At 38.8% G+C, this 16686-nt stretch overlaps 1 protein-coding gene across 2 annotated transcripts in view; it reads right to left on the reverse strand.

The window, feature by feature from the left end:
• Positions 1-16686, reverse strand: part of ANO3 (anoctamin 3) — a 364404-nt gene that overhangs the window by 87474 nt on the left and 260244 nt on the right. For both annotated transcript variants that reach the window (XM_074955170.1, XM_074955171.1), the window contains exons 5-7: positions 9512-9670; positions 8313-8413; positions 274-318 (exon numbers count right to left, since the gene is read on the reverse strand). In XM_074955170.1, coding sequence (XP_074811271.1) covers positions 274-318; positions 8313-8413; positions 9512-9670 — 305 coding nt within the window. The remainder of the gene's footprint in view (positions 1-273; positions 319-8312; positions 8414-9511; positions 9671-16686) is intronic.

A 16686-nucleotide genomic window follows, 5' to 3' on the forward strand; every position in this document is an offset into this window, starting at 1 on the left:
ATGCTGTCTTTGATATTAAATCTCTGCTCATAGGCTGAATGAGACCATTGTTTTGGTATGAGAAGTATTTCACTTGCAAAATGAGAACTGGCAAAGCTGTACTGTACTGCATCATGTAACAGTTGACTATTTTAGGACATTATCTGTGTTAATACAATTTTGAGTTTCCATCAATCAAATCTCATGGTTTTAGTTGCTTTGGATAAATTTACAACTGCTAATGTTTAGCAGGTGACTATACGCAAGATTAGAAGCTGTGCATCACCCACCAACCTGCCCATGGTTTTGCTCCTCCAGTCAGTGTAATAACATTTTTTCCTGAAAGAATAGCAGAAGTCATCTGAGAACAATCAAGTAAGAGACAGTTGACAAGGACTCCCACATTATAGAAGAACACATACCATGCACATTTACATGCTAAAGAGTGAAAACCATCCTTAAATTGAAATACAGTAATTCATTAAGGATATTCCGATCAGTGTGTCTGCTGGAATTTGAAATGGTTCATATCATGACTCGTGACAAATTAATCTAAATTTTGATATGACTGATCTGTATAGGCTGGGCATGTCCGACTACTGAATTCACTGAATTCTCAATAAAGATAATACAAGTTTTGTCCAAAAAATTATTAATTTTTTTAATACTACAGGACTCAATTTCAAAATTAGCAGTTGCTTTAGTTCTGCATTAAAGGCTATATACACTGTCTTAAATCTGTACATGTGACTCATCAACATCCATTACCATTTTGCATACAAATCAAGAGCAGTATATGGATCCAAGATTCATTAAGCAGTAACTGGAACAAATTGTTTTTATATTTCAGTTCTCTTCTCTCTTCTTTTCCCTGGGTACAGTAACTTCTGAGGGAAAAAGTCATGTAATTTCCTATGAAATCTTCACAGAGAACAGTTATTCTTGAAACACAAACACACATACAGATTTGAGGCAAAAAAATTTTTTCACTTCCCAGTACTGCTCTACATGCCCCCTCCCTCTATATCAAGCGACCTTTCAATTTTGCAAGGCCCTGATCCTGCACTCTCATCTAGGTGAGTGTATGCTTATGTCAGCACAGAGACCCACTGAAGACACAGGGCACTGTCTGTATGGATCAGTTTGCTGGATCATGGCCTTACATGGTACATACTAGTCCCCAAAGGGTATAAGTTGCCTAGACCCTTTATGCTACTGTGTATTAAGATAAGAGTAAAGCAATGTTTTTGAGTATCAGTACTTAAAATAAACGGTTAAACTCTTTTCAGCCAATTTTCAAGAAGTATTTTCCCATCTCGCACAGGAATATAATTAAACATAAAAAATATTTCAGTTCTGGATGTTAAACAAATGAGATCCTCATCAGATGGTAACTTTACAACCTAGAATACTTCTTAGGCACTTGGCAGCCTGATTTGTGATGTTCCTAAACAGAGTTGTAAAGGGAGCACAGAAACCACAGAAGTTAACAAGGATTTTTTTGATATTATATTTATGAAACACGACTTCTTTCGTTACCTTTAATTACCCTGAACTGTTCCACTCAGAAGGAGTCCAGCTGAGCTACAGACATAGGTCATTTACTCATTATACATACTGCAATTTCTGTTTTACAGAATTCAGAGTAGCAGCTGTGTTAGTCTGTATTTGCAAAAAATAAAAAGGAGTACTTGTGGCACCTTAGAGACTAACAAATTTATTTGACCATAAGCTTTCGTGAGCTACAGCTCACTTCATCGGATGCATTCAGTGGAAAATACAGTGGGGAGATTTATATACATACAGAACATGAAACAATAGGTGTTACCATACACACTGTAAAGAGAGTGATCACTTAAGGTGAGCTATTACCAGCAGGAGAGCGGGGGGGGTGGAGGGGAGCTTTTTGTAGTGATAATCAAGGTGGGCCATTTCACATACCAATGATATATACCATCATGTGCCAGCAATGCCCCTCTGCCATGTACATTGGTCAAACTGGACAGTCTCTATGTAAAATAATAAATGGACATAAGTCAGACGTCAAGAATTATAACATTCAAAAAACAGTTGGAGAACACTTCAGTCTCTCTGGTCACTCGATTACAGACCTAAAAGTGGCAATTCTTCAACAAAAAACCTTCAAAAACAGACTCCAATGAATTGGAATTAGTTTGCAAACTGGATACAATTAAGAAAAGGAGTACTTGTGGCACCTTAGAGACTAACCGATTTATTTGAGCATGAGCTTTCGTGAGCTACAGCTCACTTCATCGGATGCATCCGATGAAGTGAGCTGTAGCTCACGAAAGCTCATGCTCAAATAAATTGGTTAGTCTCTAAGGTGCCACAAGTACTCCTTTTCTTTTTGCGAATACAGACTAACACGGCTGTTACTCTGAAACCTGGATACAATTAACTTAGGCTTGAATAGAGACAGGGAGTGGATGGGTCATTGCACAAAGTAAAACTATTTCCCCATGTTTATCCCCCACCGCCCCACCCCCCACTGTTCCTCAGACGTTCTTGTCAACTGCTGGAAATGGCCCACCTTGATTATCACTACAAAAAGCTCCCCCCACCCCCCAGCTCTCCTCCTGGTAATAGCTCACCTTAAGTGATCACTCTCGTTACAGTGTGTATGGTAACACCCATTGTTTCATGTTCTCTGTGTATATAAATCTCCTCACTGTATTTTCCACTGAATGCATCCGATGAAGTGAGCTGTAGCTCACGAAAGCTTATGCTCAAATAAATTGGTTAGTCTCTGAGGTGCCACAAGTACTCCCTTTCTTTTCGTTTTACTTTTCGTTTAGAAGATATTTGTTGTGCATGAATAAACATCATCTTTTTGCTGGAGTTTCAATATTATATGGCAAAGCTGCTGCCTCTTATACACATCTTTTAAGCATGCAACATGTTTCTTTTTAATAGAACATTCAGGCATATCCCATTAAAAACCTAAGTATAAATAATTCATGATCCCCAATGTAATCATGTGAAAAATATTGAAATGTATGTAAAAGACAACAATTATTGCAAAGTATTAAAAAAATCTTATTGATAACTATTCATACATCACTTTTCTTTTTACATTACATACCATACTGAGTCTCAAAGATCAATTATCAGAAAAAGAGCTGGGCAAATAACTGATTTTTGGTTCACTGGTGGTTCCTTGGCAGGGGTGAAGGGGGGGAGAATCGAAAAAACCTTTTGCTTCAGGTGGAACAAAAACTGAAATTTTTCAGAATTATCAGCAAATTGAAAAGTTGGGAAAATTTCATGTTGTGTTGAATGAAAGGTTTAGCTTGACCCAGCTCTGTGACTATTGAAGTATTTTATATAAAGTGGAACAGCTTCAAAGAGAGAAATTAGGAAAGACCCACCCAGAATATTCCATTCATTTCAACATTTACAAAATATTTTCTTTTTTCATTCAGACTGAAATAATTGGCTGAAATCAACAAATTTGCTGGTTCAATCAACCTGAATTTGCTGTAGTAGTAATACATAGTATGCACTGAAGTACGACCTTTTACCAGTAAAGTTAATTTGCAGTTTTTCATTGACTTCACTGAGAACAGGCTCTGGGTCTTTGGGTAGTCCTTTGGGATGGAAACATATACATGATTTTGGTTCTTTCCAGCTACATTTATGCTATATCTAGGGCCAAATACTTCTCCCCTTTCATGGGTAACTCTGTTGATTTTAGGGTGACCAGATGTTCTGATTTTATAAGAACAGTCCTGATTTGGGGGGCTTTTTCTTATATAGACACATAATAACCCTCACCCCCTGTCCTGATTTTTTACACTTGCTATCTGGTCACCCTAGTTGATTTCAATGAGATTACTGTGAGGTGTGTATTTAAGACAGAGTTTAGAGACAGGCCATGAATTCAGATCAAATATTCTCTTTGGGACTATGCCTACTAAGTGGTATCATTAAAGAGCAAGATTGTGACCCACCCTTACATCACTGAGCAGGAGAGTAAGGGGGTGTAACACATGAGGCTTGGTGCATCATGGGTCAAGCAGAGTGGGACAAGCAGCCTCTGTGGGGCCACTACTCCTTCTCCCATGCAGATGGAAGGGAGTGGGTGGCTAGGGTTAGGGAATGGGTAGAGCCTTAGTTCTCGGTAAGCCAGGAGGAGGGGAAGGAATCTGCTGCTAGTACAGAGCACACTTTGGGAGAGAACTGTATTATTAAACTGTATTTGGGAGAGAACTGTATCAGGTGTACAATAAGGCTTCCTCTCTCCAACAGATGAGAAGTGCAGTGACCTCAGCAACAGAATACGTTAAACTGCTTAGAAAATGACAGGTTTCAGGGTAACAGCCGTGTTAGTCTGTATTCGCACAAAGAAAAGGAGTACTTGTGGCACCTTAGAGACTAACCAATTTATTTGAGCATATGCTCAAATAAATTGGTTAGTCTCTAAGGTGCCACAAGTACTCCTTTTCTTTTTGCTTAGAAAATGGTTAAGTAAAACCTCAGTACAAGTATGCACTTAAAAAAATAGCCTATTTAACATATGTATACTCTGTTCGGTGTGTGTAAGCAGTGGAATTTTGCTTTTTAGAACCTACTTTTCAAATATCTGAAGTGAATGAAATATGAATGAAATAAAGCAAAGTAATAGCCAAGGAACAAAGAGCCATGAAACAAAAGGAAAGAGAGAGAGGGAGAGAGAGAGTAGTGGACTAAGAATTTTATTAAAAAGTTGCTTTGAATGCCTGCCTAGAAAAACTACTAATTAGACTCCAATAAAATCGTTAGCATATATAAATATTTGTAGGAACTGGACCTTATTTCATAAATTTCTCTCTAAAGTAAGGAAATCAGCTAGATCAAATATCTAAATAATTATTGTACTTTAAGTCTTTCTAATGATGACAAGATTGGAGAAAAAAACAGTATTAGGAAATGGGAAAAAATGATTAAAGTGAAATATACAATTAATGGCCCCAATCCAACAAATATGTTTATGCATATGAGTAACTTTATGCATGTTGGCAGTCCCATTCAAGTCCCATTCATAAGTGCAGGATTAGGCCCAAATTGCATGACCTCACTGACTCCCAAAATATTGCCCTTTTATTTTTTTTAAATCGAAGTGAATTTAACTGGCATCCAAACTGCAGGATTAGTCACATAGTGGTTTATTTTTATGCTGTATTGCGTGCTGTATATAACTCCCATTCTAGCTATCAGAGTTCTGTGCACACTTCAAAGGCAGAGTAGAATGCCATCTATGATTCCTTCTATAAAGCACTCATCATCAGTTCCCATGCTCTTCTTTTATTAATTTGTTTTTCATTGAAATAAATAATCAGTTATGAGAAGGCTGGGTTGGTTACAGGACTGTTAATGGGAGCCTTAATTACTTTCTGTCACTGATTCACTCTCTTCTGCCTTTGGTTAATGGCTCATTTGCTGAGGTGGTCAGAGCTGGCAGACAACAATTCAGTTTTGCTCAAAAAAAAAAAAAAAGCCCTGCCTTTTTTTTTGATGGTGGCTGTTCAAATATTTCAGAGTGTTCAGCCTAAATTACCAATATTACAACTTGGAAAACTTGCACTTTTCATCCTAAAAGTGATCCAAAGACATTAGCCAATTTGATATCAACATTCCTGTCAGCTAGGAAAAAATATCATCGTCTCTTTTTTACAGGGAAATCTTGCTCACAGTTAAGACAATTGACTTCAGTGAGGTCAGAATCTCACCTAATAAAGTCTTGATTAAAAAAAAATGCATGGACCTGAATTTACATACACAACCTTGGCTTGCACAAGCAAACTGGGTATTCTGCTTCCACAATTTAGTAAAGACTCATGTAGTTTTGCCAATGCAGCAGCAGGAGTCATAAACAGAATGCCAGATTGTAACTCCTCTAATCAGACCACTGGGCTGCATAACTCCCCCATGACAAGACAGACAGGCAGCTGACTAGCTCTAAGAGCCCATATAATTATAAAAGGAGTACTTGTGGCACCTTAGAGACTAACCAATTTATTGAGCATAAGCTTTCGTGAGCTACAGCTCACTTCATTGGATGCATAAAGTGGAAAATGCAGTGAGGATGTTTTATATACACAGACAATGAAAAAATGGGTGTTTATCACTTCAGAAGGTTTTCTCTCCCCCCACCTCACTTTTGATAAACACCCATTTTTTCATGGTCTGTGTGTATAAAACATCCTCACTGCATTTTCCACTTTATGCATCCAATGAAGTGAGCTGTAGCTCACAAAAGCTTATGCTCAAATAAATTGGTTAGTTTCTAAGGTGCCACAAGTACTCCTTTTCTTTTTGCGAATACAGACTAACACGGCTGCTGTTCTGAAACATCTAATTATATTTTCACCAAGAGCTTTTTACCTATCTTGCTGGAAGTAAATACCAGTTATCTGGCACAAAGCTGAAAAAAGGTGTTGATGAAACTTACAGCCAGCATCTCTTACAAATTAAAGAATATCCAGAACATCCCTATCTTTGTGCAAGAACTAGCTGTGGATGCATCAAGACTAGACACTGGAATAAATTCACATCCTTTAAGCCCCAAAGAACGTCTTAAAAAGACAAATATGGAAATCATGTGTAAGGTTTACAGTGGCTGACTGGGAAATTCAGTGATATTCCCCATCAATCACAAGCTAAGACAGCAACAAATAACCGGTGAACTGTCTAAATAAATTCCAATCTACAGTTAGAATCCCAGGGCAGATGTCCCTCTCACATAATAAAACTTGCTCAAGGGGAGGAAAACTGAGAATTCCCTCACAGAGTTTCTCCTTGATTGTCAGCGATGTGGTTGCTCCCCAAAAATAGACTGCTGAACCCACCCCCAAGCCCTGGGGAACTCAGAGGATGATTTGGAGACCAGGGCTATTTGTGTAGAGGTCTCATGCTTCTGCACTAGTTCCAAAACAGTTGTGCTACCCCAGCACAGATGGCTCATGTCTCCTGGTAAATAGCCCATTTTGTTTAGTGGTTTAAAATGCCAAGAAAGAAAGAGTTCATTTGGGTCCTGAAATTTAGGGAAAAATTAATATTTAAAATGTTAACAATGACTCATTCAAGCAAGAGAGAAGCACATACGGCAATATCAAAAAATCTTCCTTAAATCACATGGTAAATGATTATTTCTCAAGTTGTTCACTATGGAAAGGAATTTGGGAAATGATTCAGTCAAAGAGTTTAAATTTTATAATGCTTTGGTTTAATGTAGGGAAAATCTATTTTCAGTTGAAGACAGGCAGGCTGCCTGTGAGTTTCTGGGTGAATTCTAAGCTTAGGACCTATTTACATGAAGGATTATCTCTCTCTCCCCATGCCATACTGTCATAGTTGAAATAGTTGAAATCAGCAGAGGCACTTGAGCGAGAGCCCCACTAATATAAGTGAGAAGGAGCTGCTGTAAGGGCATCAGTGAGGCGTTCTCTCACTTTGGAATTTGATTGCCACCTTGGCCTGATGTATCCCAAATCCAGTGAGTTTCAGCACACACTACAAGGCTCATCTTTCCCTGCCACAGGCATTTAAAAATGATGGGAAATTATAAGCATGGGGAATTGTTGCACGGATGGGGGAATTGAATATTACATCTACTGGTTTCCTGGAGATAGGTTATTTTTAATTGTATTTCTGTATTTACTACAAGAATACATTTGTGTTGTAATTTTTAAGTTGAAAGGTGTTTAGAGTTTATGGACAGGCTGCCTTTTAGCATTTGTATAGATCTAAATAAATAAGGAAACTGAAGATCATCAATCTGGAAACTGGAAGTGAAGAGAATTCCAGGAAAACAGAATGTCAGGGTTTTATCTCTGAAAGAATGAATATTAGTTGTCTCTGTAACTTCCCTTGCCTTTGGATACAATTCCAGTCAAGGTCTGGCTGTGATCCATCATTCAGAAGAAGATTCTGTGCTCCTAAGCCTAAAACCACAAACCACAGATCTTTTGAGACCATGAAAAGGATCTCCAGAAAAGGTCTTCCAAAATGTGTGTGATTTGCCTTGAGCAGTAGGGTTTTCTGGGGTATGTGAGTTTGTTAAGAAAATAAGCTTTCGATACAGTTATTGTAGGCAAATGTGAAAAATACAGTGGCCTCTATCATTAGTCATGTTTTTACCCCCAAAATTGGCCTTAAAAATGATTGTTTTTGAAGACATCAGAAGAGAGGAATTTAGTTATAATGAAGTAGGAGGCTTGTTTTGTTCAGTCTGAACAATAGGAAGGGACTCAATGTTACCTTCATAATTGATTAAAAACAGTTAAATATAAAGCATAAAAATCAAAGTATTAAAAATAAAATAACCACAATACCTGAAAGGCATCCTGATGTTCATTCTTTCTGCATATTTGCACAGCGTATCCCAGGGACAGTGAATTTTAACAAACATTATGTCGTTGCTCGTAATAGCTGGCTGCAATGGGTGATAAAATAAATATATATTAACAGTTGAGTACAATGTGGCAGTTTGGTTTCTGAAAACATGCCTATGGGCCAACTTCTGCTCTCAGGAGTGTGCTCTTTGTTCCTGGTGAAGTCTATGGCATCATCTAGAGTCCTAAGTAAAGGGTAGTACATGATAATATGTGCACTGCAGTTGCAATGAGATATGGAGATGAGAACAATCAAAGACATCTTCCAGTCTATTCCACTGACCATACAGGACTGCTATTTTCCAGTGTTTTATATTTATAGTTTTACTATGAATGTCTTTAAAGATAGGGCTTCCACCACTGTCTTTGGAACACTATTCCACAGAACTATATACATTGATTATAGCAGTGGGTAAACATCCTATTTTATCTTACTGCTATCCTTGATCCAACACACCAATTCAGCATACTGTTAAAATGGTTCTGGGGGTTTCAGATGGGACTTATCAACCTCATCATTTTGGGAAGATCTCATAGAGTAGAGGAGATCTCGTAGAGTAGTGGATGGGAAATGGTTTTCCTCCTCCCGTAAAAAATTTCAAACATTTACCCTTTCAAAGTTTCTCATGAAAAACCAGAGATAGACACTCCATCACCCTAGAAGAGCCAATACCTGGTGGTGAAGGCACTTAGCTGGATGTTGAGATCCACGTTCAAGTCCCTGATCTGAATCAGTAAAAGAAGACTGGGAATGGACTCTTTTTCAAGCCTATCAATGCTGTTTTGGATTGACTAGTGGGTGGACTTCAGTTTTTATTTCACAGTGCTCCCATCTGTGCCAACTGGGAGAGCGAGAAAGAAAACTCTAAGTAGATAGGGCCCAACTGACCACTGTACTACTCCGTACATCAGTTCAACTCCACTGATTTAAATGGAATAATGCCAATATAAATAAGATCAACATAGTGGTGAATCAGTCGTTTTCTGATTTAGATGGTAACATAGAGCACTAAAATCCTGGTCAGCACTTATAATTTTGAAAGTCTGTTTGTAATAAATTAGGAATATTCTTAATATTTAATAGTTTATCACAGTAATGTATAGGTAATCTCAGAATAAATATATACTAGAAGACATACCTCTCTTTCTAACATTAAGCCCTCTGCCCTCAGGTTCTTTTCAAAAGTGTTTCTTTTTTCTATTTGTAGACTTGACTTTTTATAGACCAAGATGTAATCAATGCGCTTTTTACCGTCTTTGAAGAAGAGGCCTGATGATGCTATGGCATTCATCTCATTCTGAAAAACAAATGAAATTGGTTACAAACAGGATTATACGTTAGAAAAGATGTAAAAATTAAACTAATACTGCAAAGGGCAAGGCATGTGCTCATAGAAATGCATGTGAAGGGGTAATTGCAGGCATGGACAAACCTGACAATTGTCCTCCAGAATCTCAGGTTTAATTAAAACACACATTTTAGCTATTAAATTTGCAAAGAAAACCTTCAAGCATGAAATGAGTAACAGATGCCTACATCTACCTGAGTTTTCAGAAAACCTGAAATAGCAGCTTTGAATTATGAAGTCCCCCCCACATTCATTTCAACAGATACTACTTCAGATGCTACTTTAAATATCAACACCACTATTTCACTGCTTATCTCATCATTTAAGAAACGAGAGGATGTGCCAACTATGAAGTTCTTCACAAGCATTTCCCAAAGTGTGGGAAGCAAATGGGATAGAAACATGCATAAATCAAGATGTGTAGGCCTTTAACACCACATAGCAGGTTGAAGAAAAGATGGGTTTCATTCTTCGGAATAAGGACTCAATTTTCAAATGTTTGGGAAACACTGACATTGTGCAATAAAGACTGATTGGCAAACACATAATATCAAAGACATGGCAGAACTCACTTTCGTCTAAGACTCAAACCCAGTGACTGAATCTTATTCACTCTTTTTCCAACAATAAAGATACTTTCTTCTTTCAAAGAGCAAGGGGAAAATGACAAAGTATGGTAACAATTGCAAAAAAAAAAGTCATTTTAGGACCCATGCAAACACTTAGAGATGTGAATAACCATATGCATAAGAGTAGGAACATGGGGAAAATTATGCTAAGTGTTTGCAAGAATGAGTCCAAATTTGTGGAAAATTACAGGGTTATTTTCCCTTTCTTCTGGGGATCATTATGATGCTATGCCTCTGGAAAGTAGGACTAGAATCTGATCTTAGTTACACTGACAGAAGTCTGGAGTAACACTGTAACAAAAGCAGAACGAGGGCTGTAGTCTCCCATAGAATTCTGGAACAGAAGATGGTGAGTAAAGTTGTATTTGGGGAACAATTACAGCAGCGGATAATCATATTTTATCTTCCTCAAAAAAGGATAAAAACCAACTGCTGTAAAGAGCCACCATTGCTGTACTAGTCTCCATGTGAGGGTTTGGTTCAATTAAGTGTTTTTATTTGTCATTTTTAAGTCTTTCATAACTTCCTCCTCTTATGATTATACCCTGATCCCACTATAAGGAACTTGGCTTTCCAGGCTACCACTGGAAGTCATTTTTTTTAATATATATTTTATTTCCCTCAGGAAGGATAGCCTTTTCGGGTGTCACACTGGATGCTCCAAAACCTGGAAATCTAACAGCGAAGCCACCCACAAAACCCTCTGGAAAAAAGGAGCATGGATTTGAATACACACATGTTGTTCACCACCCCTCAAACAAGAGTTTCAGCTCCGCCGCTCTACTGAAAAAGTAAGATATGCTGCACCAGCAACACATGTGGCCAAAAACCCCACTCCCGTTTTAATGTGCATTTGGCATACAGGAGATTTTCTTGATAAATTCACAGGATTTAAGTAATTTACGTTATTCATTGTGGGAATTACAGTACTTAGAGTTGTGTGCGTATTTCTGTCAACTTTCTCTTATGATAAATGGAAATACTAGTTTCATTAGGCTCTGCAGCACTGCAAGTATCCTTTCAAAATACCTGGTAAAATCTTCTTATGCCATATACCACTAACTTAAGTAGTTCTGGATCCCTGAAAAGCCATTTACAGAATCCAGTAGGTTACAAATATCAACAACCATCTCCCAAAAGCACAAAAGTAGCAGACACAGAGAGAGTGAAGGTTTTAGAGAATTACAAGAGGTCATGTAAAATTTTGAATCTTGCTACTACATATATTTTGTTATAATATTTTCCATACATGGCTCTAAATCCTACAGTGGACTTAATGTCTCATAGTAAAAAGAGTGCTAGGAGACCTGAAATGAACCACATCTCACCCTGCTGGATGTTCACTACTGTGGGTTCTGTTTTAAACTTCCATATTTCACATACAATAAAACAGCTGCTTTCATAAAAAACTCTCCACTGTGCTACTACTGAACACATCATCCATTGTTAACTACTGATCTTTATCAGTACTGATGTAAACTCAAACGCTGAATGCTTTTCTGAACTCATGGATAGCTGTTAAGCACAAAGGTTTATGCAACTGCAGAACTGATGGTCTATAAAAGGACACCATAGAGAGGGTAAGTTATATGTCCGATCCAACCATTCGATTTAGAGATGAACCAGAACTGAAAACCCGCAAACATTCATGGTTCAGATAAAATAGAATCTTGATCCTAAATATGTTTTCAAAAACTAAAGCTAGCAAATGAGATGTTTTTGCAAACCAAAAATCAAAACAGTCTGTCTTAGTCCATGTGAAGCAACCTGAGAGCATCCTCTCATTTAGCAATGTTATTTAAATTAGGCATTGCTCTTCAAATCCAGGTTTCATGTTGGGAGTCATCCCTTGCCCTGCACAGCTGGTGATGGTGTCATGTTTTCCTTTCATGGTTCAAATTTTTCAAAAATCATACACAAATGGGCTCTGGCAGATGTTCAATATATTAAGATCCTTGGACCATATGGACATTTGAAGTGTAGTTGTGATCAGAAAAAGTCACAGTAAAAACATCATTATCTTTCTCAACATATACATACTGCAAGATTAACTCCTGTATAACAAGGTGTAGCAAAGTTGCTCCCCCAACACACCCTCTCCTGGCCGGATATGGCGTCACAGCCCCCTTGCCTCAGTTCTCCCCCACAGTCCTTTGGCCTACACCATATGGCCCTCCAGCCAGACTAGTTTACAGAGTTCTGTCCCTTCTGGGGACAGAGAGTCCTTTACCAAAGTCCAACAAAAATGTATGCAAAACCAAACACTCAGCCCAGCTTGCTGCCACTTTGTAACAGGCATACCTCTGCTGCGCTAGACTGTCCTTCTGTCTAGCCACAGGCTTCTGTGCCTCAATCAACCCCACAGCCCAGTGGTTCAAGCAAGCTACATACAACTCCTCAAGTCCCTGTCTCAAGTCAGGCTTCCACCTTATCCCTGGAGAAGACTGTCTGCTTTTCTCTAATTCTCAGCTGTCTTTTATGCTGCTTCCCAGAGAGAGGGGCCTCTTTCCCACCTCTCTCCTGGGTCTCCATTCTCCAGCTGGGCTCACCCAGTTCTTTATGGAAAAAGCTCTATCCCTCAAGCTAGGCTTTATCTCTGGCCCATCCTCCACGTGCAAACAGGGTGATTAATTGGCTTCTCAAATCCATATTAATCCTTTCATGGCATGTGTGGGTAAACATCCTATCAGAAAGGGACCATTTAAGATTTAATCACCACTTAAAACTCAGTGGAGCCCTGTTTTAAAGTACGTTTCTGGCCTTCACGGTTGCAAAGAAAAGTTTGAAAGCATGAACCTTGCAGACTCAAAAACAGAAAGGCAAATAAAAAGAATACCAAACTCATTATTTTTTGTTTTTAAAAACAAAACGGGGGTGGTGTGGGGACCCCACAGCTGAGCTCCGCATTTTGTCACAGATATTTTTAGTAAAAGTCAGGGACAGGTCACAAGCTTCCATGAATTTTTCTTTATTGCTTGTGTCCTGTCCCTGACTTTTACTAAAAATATCTGTGACAAAATCTTATCCTTAATATTGTTTAGCTGCAAAATGGAGTGTGGTTTTCACAAGGTGGACAAGGCACACCTAAAGAAGAAGGTATATTCTTGCTCATATACGAGTCATATATAATATACATACCATTAAAATAAGATCTACCCAGCCCCAACCCAAGATGATGATAAATAATAATGCCTATTTATTAAATAGGACTTTTCATCAGTAGATCTCAAAGTGCTTTAAATCTTTTAATATATTTATCCTCACAGCACCCCCGCGAGGTAGAAAATTGCTATTAGATCCATTCTACAGCCAAGGAATGGAGGCACAGAGAAACTAAATGATTTGCCCAAGGTCACACAGGAAGTCCATGGCAGAGTAGGGAATTGAACCTCGATCTCCCATTTCATAAGACAGTGCCCTAACCACTCAATCATCCCTCCTGCCCAGGAGCTGGAATAAGTGACACATCCAGGTACAGTTCAACTATGGACTAATCCCGGTCCTTGGTGCAACTTAATTGGTTTCAAAGCTGTTCAGAGTTTTGGAATGTTATAAATAGCCCTGGAAGAAAGGTGTGATTACTGGGAAGAGTGAAGGTAACTCAGGTGAAGGATAAATGCCATCCACCTGCAACAATGCATGAAGGAACTTGATGGGGCTCGCAGTGAAAGGGAGAAAGCCCCAGCAACAAGGGAGGGAGGCACTTGCCAAAGGACAATAGGTAGCTCCTCTCACTGGAAGTCTCTGGCACTGATTGGCCAGCTGAGAGAGAGGGGTGCCGATTGGCCAGCATTCCCCAGCTCCCAGGATTTAACAAGGTGAAGGGGCCATGTTGAGCCTCTTTCAGTTCCATTCCAGGAGCCCATCCTACCTCCCAGAACTAGGAACAGGAACCAAGCCAGAGAAATGGTTTGGGTCTAGCCCATTGCCTGTTTAGGGGGTCAGGAAGGATTTTTTTTCCTCCCATGGACCAATTGACAGAAGACCAGGGAATTTTTTTTGCCTTCCTCACAGCATCTTCACACTACAATCTGAATGAGCCTAATATCTAACTGAGGTACTAGGTTGGCGTGGTTTATATGTTGCAACTTGTGCCTGGTTTGCAGTTCAGTTAAGAGAACAAAATGAACAGTTCCCAGAGGAAAAAGACCTGGGATTTTGGTGATGGGTATTGGGCTCATGTGATAGGGTGAAAACTTGGGGTCCTTGTGGCCAAGTTCCCCACCCCGCTGCAATCTCTTTTCCCCTGATGGGGGAGGGGGAGATTGCTAGAGCTCAAAGTCCTGGGGTTGTAGTGCGAAGGCAGCCTACCCCACATTATGGGTTATAAGGTAGGAGCCCTGTAACTCCCACACTGGAACCAATTAATTTCCTGCTATAAGATGGTATGGGTGATGGGTGGATAGCACCCTGCCCCTGTTTTAAAGTTTATTAAAAGTTGCCACCTGCCACTTAATTCGATGCATGTGTCTGTAGATGCACACAGGTACATACACAAAAACATATATACATGCTGTATTAATCTTGCATCTTTCAGTCAGCAGCTTTGCCTCATCTTTTGCAAATGAACTATTGCTTTCACATCTCAAATAAAGCACAGTTCAACAGTTGATATGGTGCAACACATTGAACATACACTGCAGAATCCTGGATGCATAACACCATACCAGATGGTGTTAACTCAAAACAATGTTATATCATAATAGCAGGGGGGATTAGTTGCAACTGAAGTATGTACCATTATATAATACCACCTCACTCTTATATAGTGATTTTTATCAGTAGATCTCAAACCACTTCCAATCTTTAATGTACTTATTCCCACAGCAGCCCTGTGAGGTAAGAAGTGAGATTATGATGCAAACTTTTTTGGATTTTTAGTTTGTTGACAGTTATACTGTCTTAATATATTTCCATTTTTTATGCATCATGGCCAAGGAATAAATTTAAAAATGAAATGAAAATCAATGAATATGACAATATATTAAGTTCCATTTCCAAATTCCATATAGACAAAACTAGATAAATGGGTTTTGATTCAAACCTATAAAGTCACTTGGACTCCTTGGACACTGACTTCAGCGATCTTAGAATCAGACCCTAACCAGGATATTTGCTCCTCCTGTTCTGTGGTGTTACTACATAGTGTTAAACAGCTGCTAATTTTCCACCATGTAAACAGCCTCACCATTTAGCTGAGCTGTGATCTTTTAAAAGATCAAAATAAACGAATAGATATTCTACAGGCACCAGTTTTGGATGATTGCATCACTCATTAATGGCAAAACCATGAGTAATTATGCAGGTGATCACAAAGGAATGCAGATATAACCTTTATACTATGCTTCACACACATTTTCTTTATATGCCACCTGCTGTGTTGCCCATGAAGAGAGTATTTTGGAATTTTAATTTTTTTTAATCCAGACCATTTTTATTATCCCTCTGATTTTAGAGTTAAGACTCTGCCCTTCTTTGTGAAGTGCTTTGAAATCTATTCTTGAAAGATGCTATATAAGAGCTAAGAATAATGTATTAAGTCATGCAGCCTCACTGCCTACATGCAATTAATTTTTCAAAATTTGAACACTGACTTTCAATAGTCATGACTGAATAATTATGCTTATTGACTAGGGGCTAGGCTTCCAAGTGCCTAAGAGTACGTCTACACAGCAATGAAACACCCACTTCCCGAGCCCAGGTTCTGGTACCCTTCCCCTCACAGGGTCCCAGAGCTTGGGCTCCAGCCCAAGCCTGAATATTTACACTGCAATTTTACAGCCCCACAGCCTGAGCCCAAGTCAGCTCCCATGGGCCAGCCACAGGTGGTTAATTGCTGTGTAGACATACCCTCAGTGCACTCAGGCCCCAAAACACAACAAGTGTATTGAATTATTTACCTCATTTCTTTCTTAACAATCCATAGACCATTTAGAACAGGGGATTGTCTAGTAGGGACAGTCTTTCTCTTGCAGTTACATAATGCTTAGGTATATGCTGGAAACCCCATCCCTGGATATGTTTAACCAAGCTGCACAAAGCACTAGAAAATATATTGTAGGCAACAACTTTGCATTGGCAGAGGGACTGGCAAAATTACCTACGCTAGTCACAGTTAAAGCTTGCCAATAATATTTCCTGAGTATTTTCAATGCAGTATTGCCAATTCCAAGCATTCAAAAAGCATGGGTAAGTTCCCTAAACTTATGAGATTGGTTTATCAATTATGGAATTTTAAAAAATAAGCATGGGATTCTTTTTATTTGGACTTCTGGTGTTGGAATGCTTAAGGAGTCATACTTTCGAGCTCTTCTCTGCAGTCATAAGGGCTTGAAA

This window comes from Natator depressus, chromosome 6 (assembly GCF_965152275.1).
Source record: "Natator depressus isolate rNatDep1 chromosome 6, rNatDep2.hap1, whole genome shotgun sequence".
Taxonomy (NCBI): Eukaryota; Metazoa; Chordata; order Testudines; family Cheloniidae; genus Natator; species Natator depressus.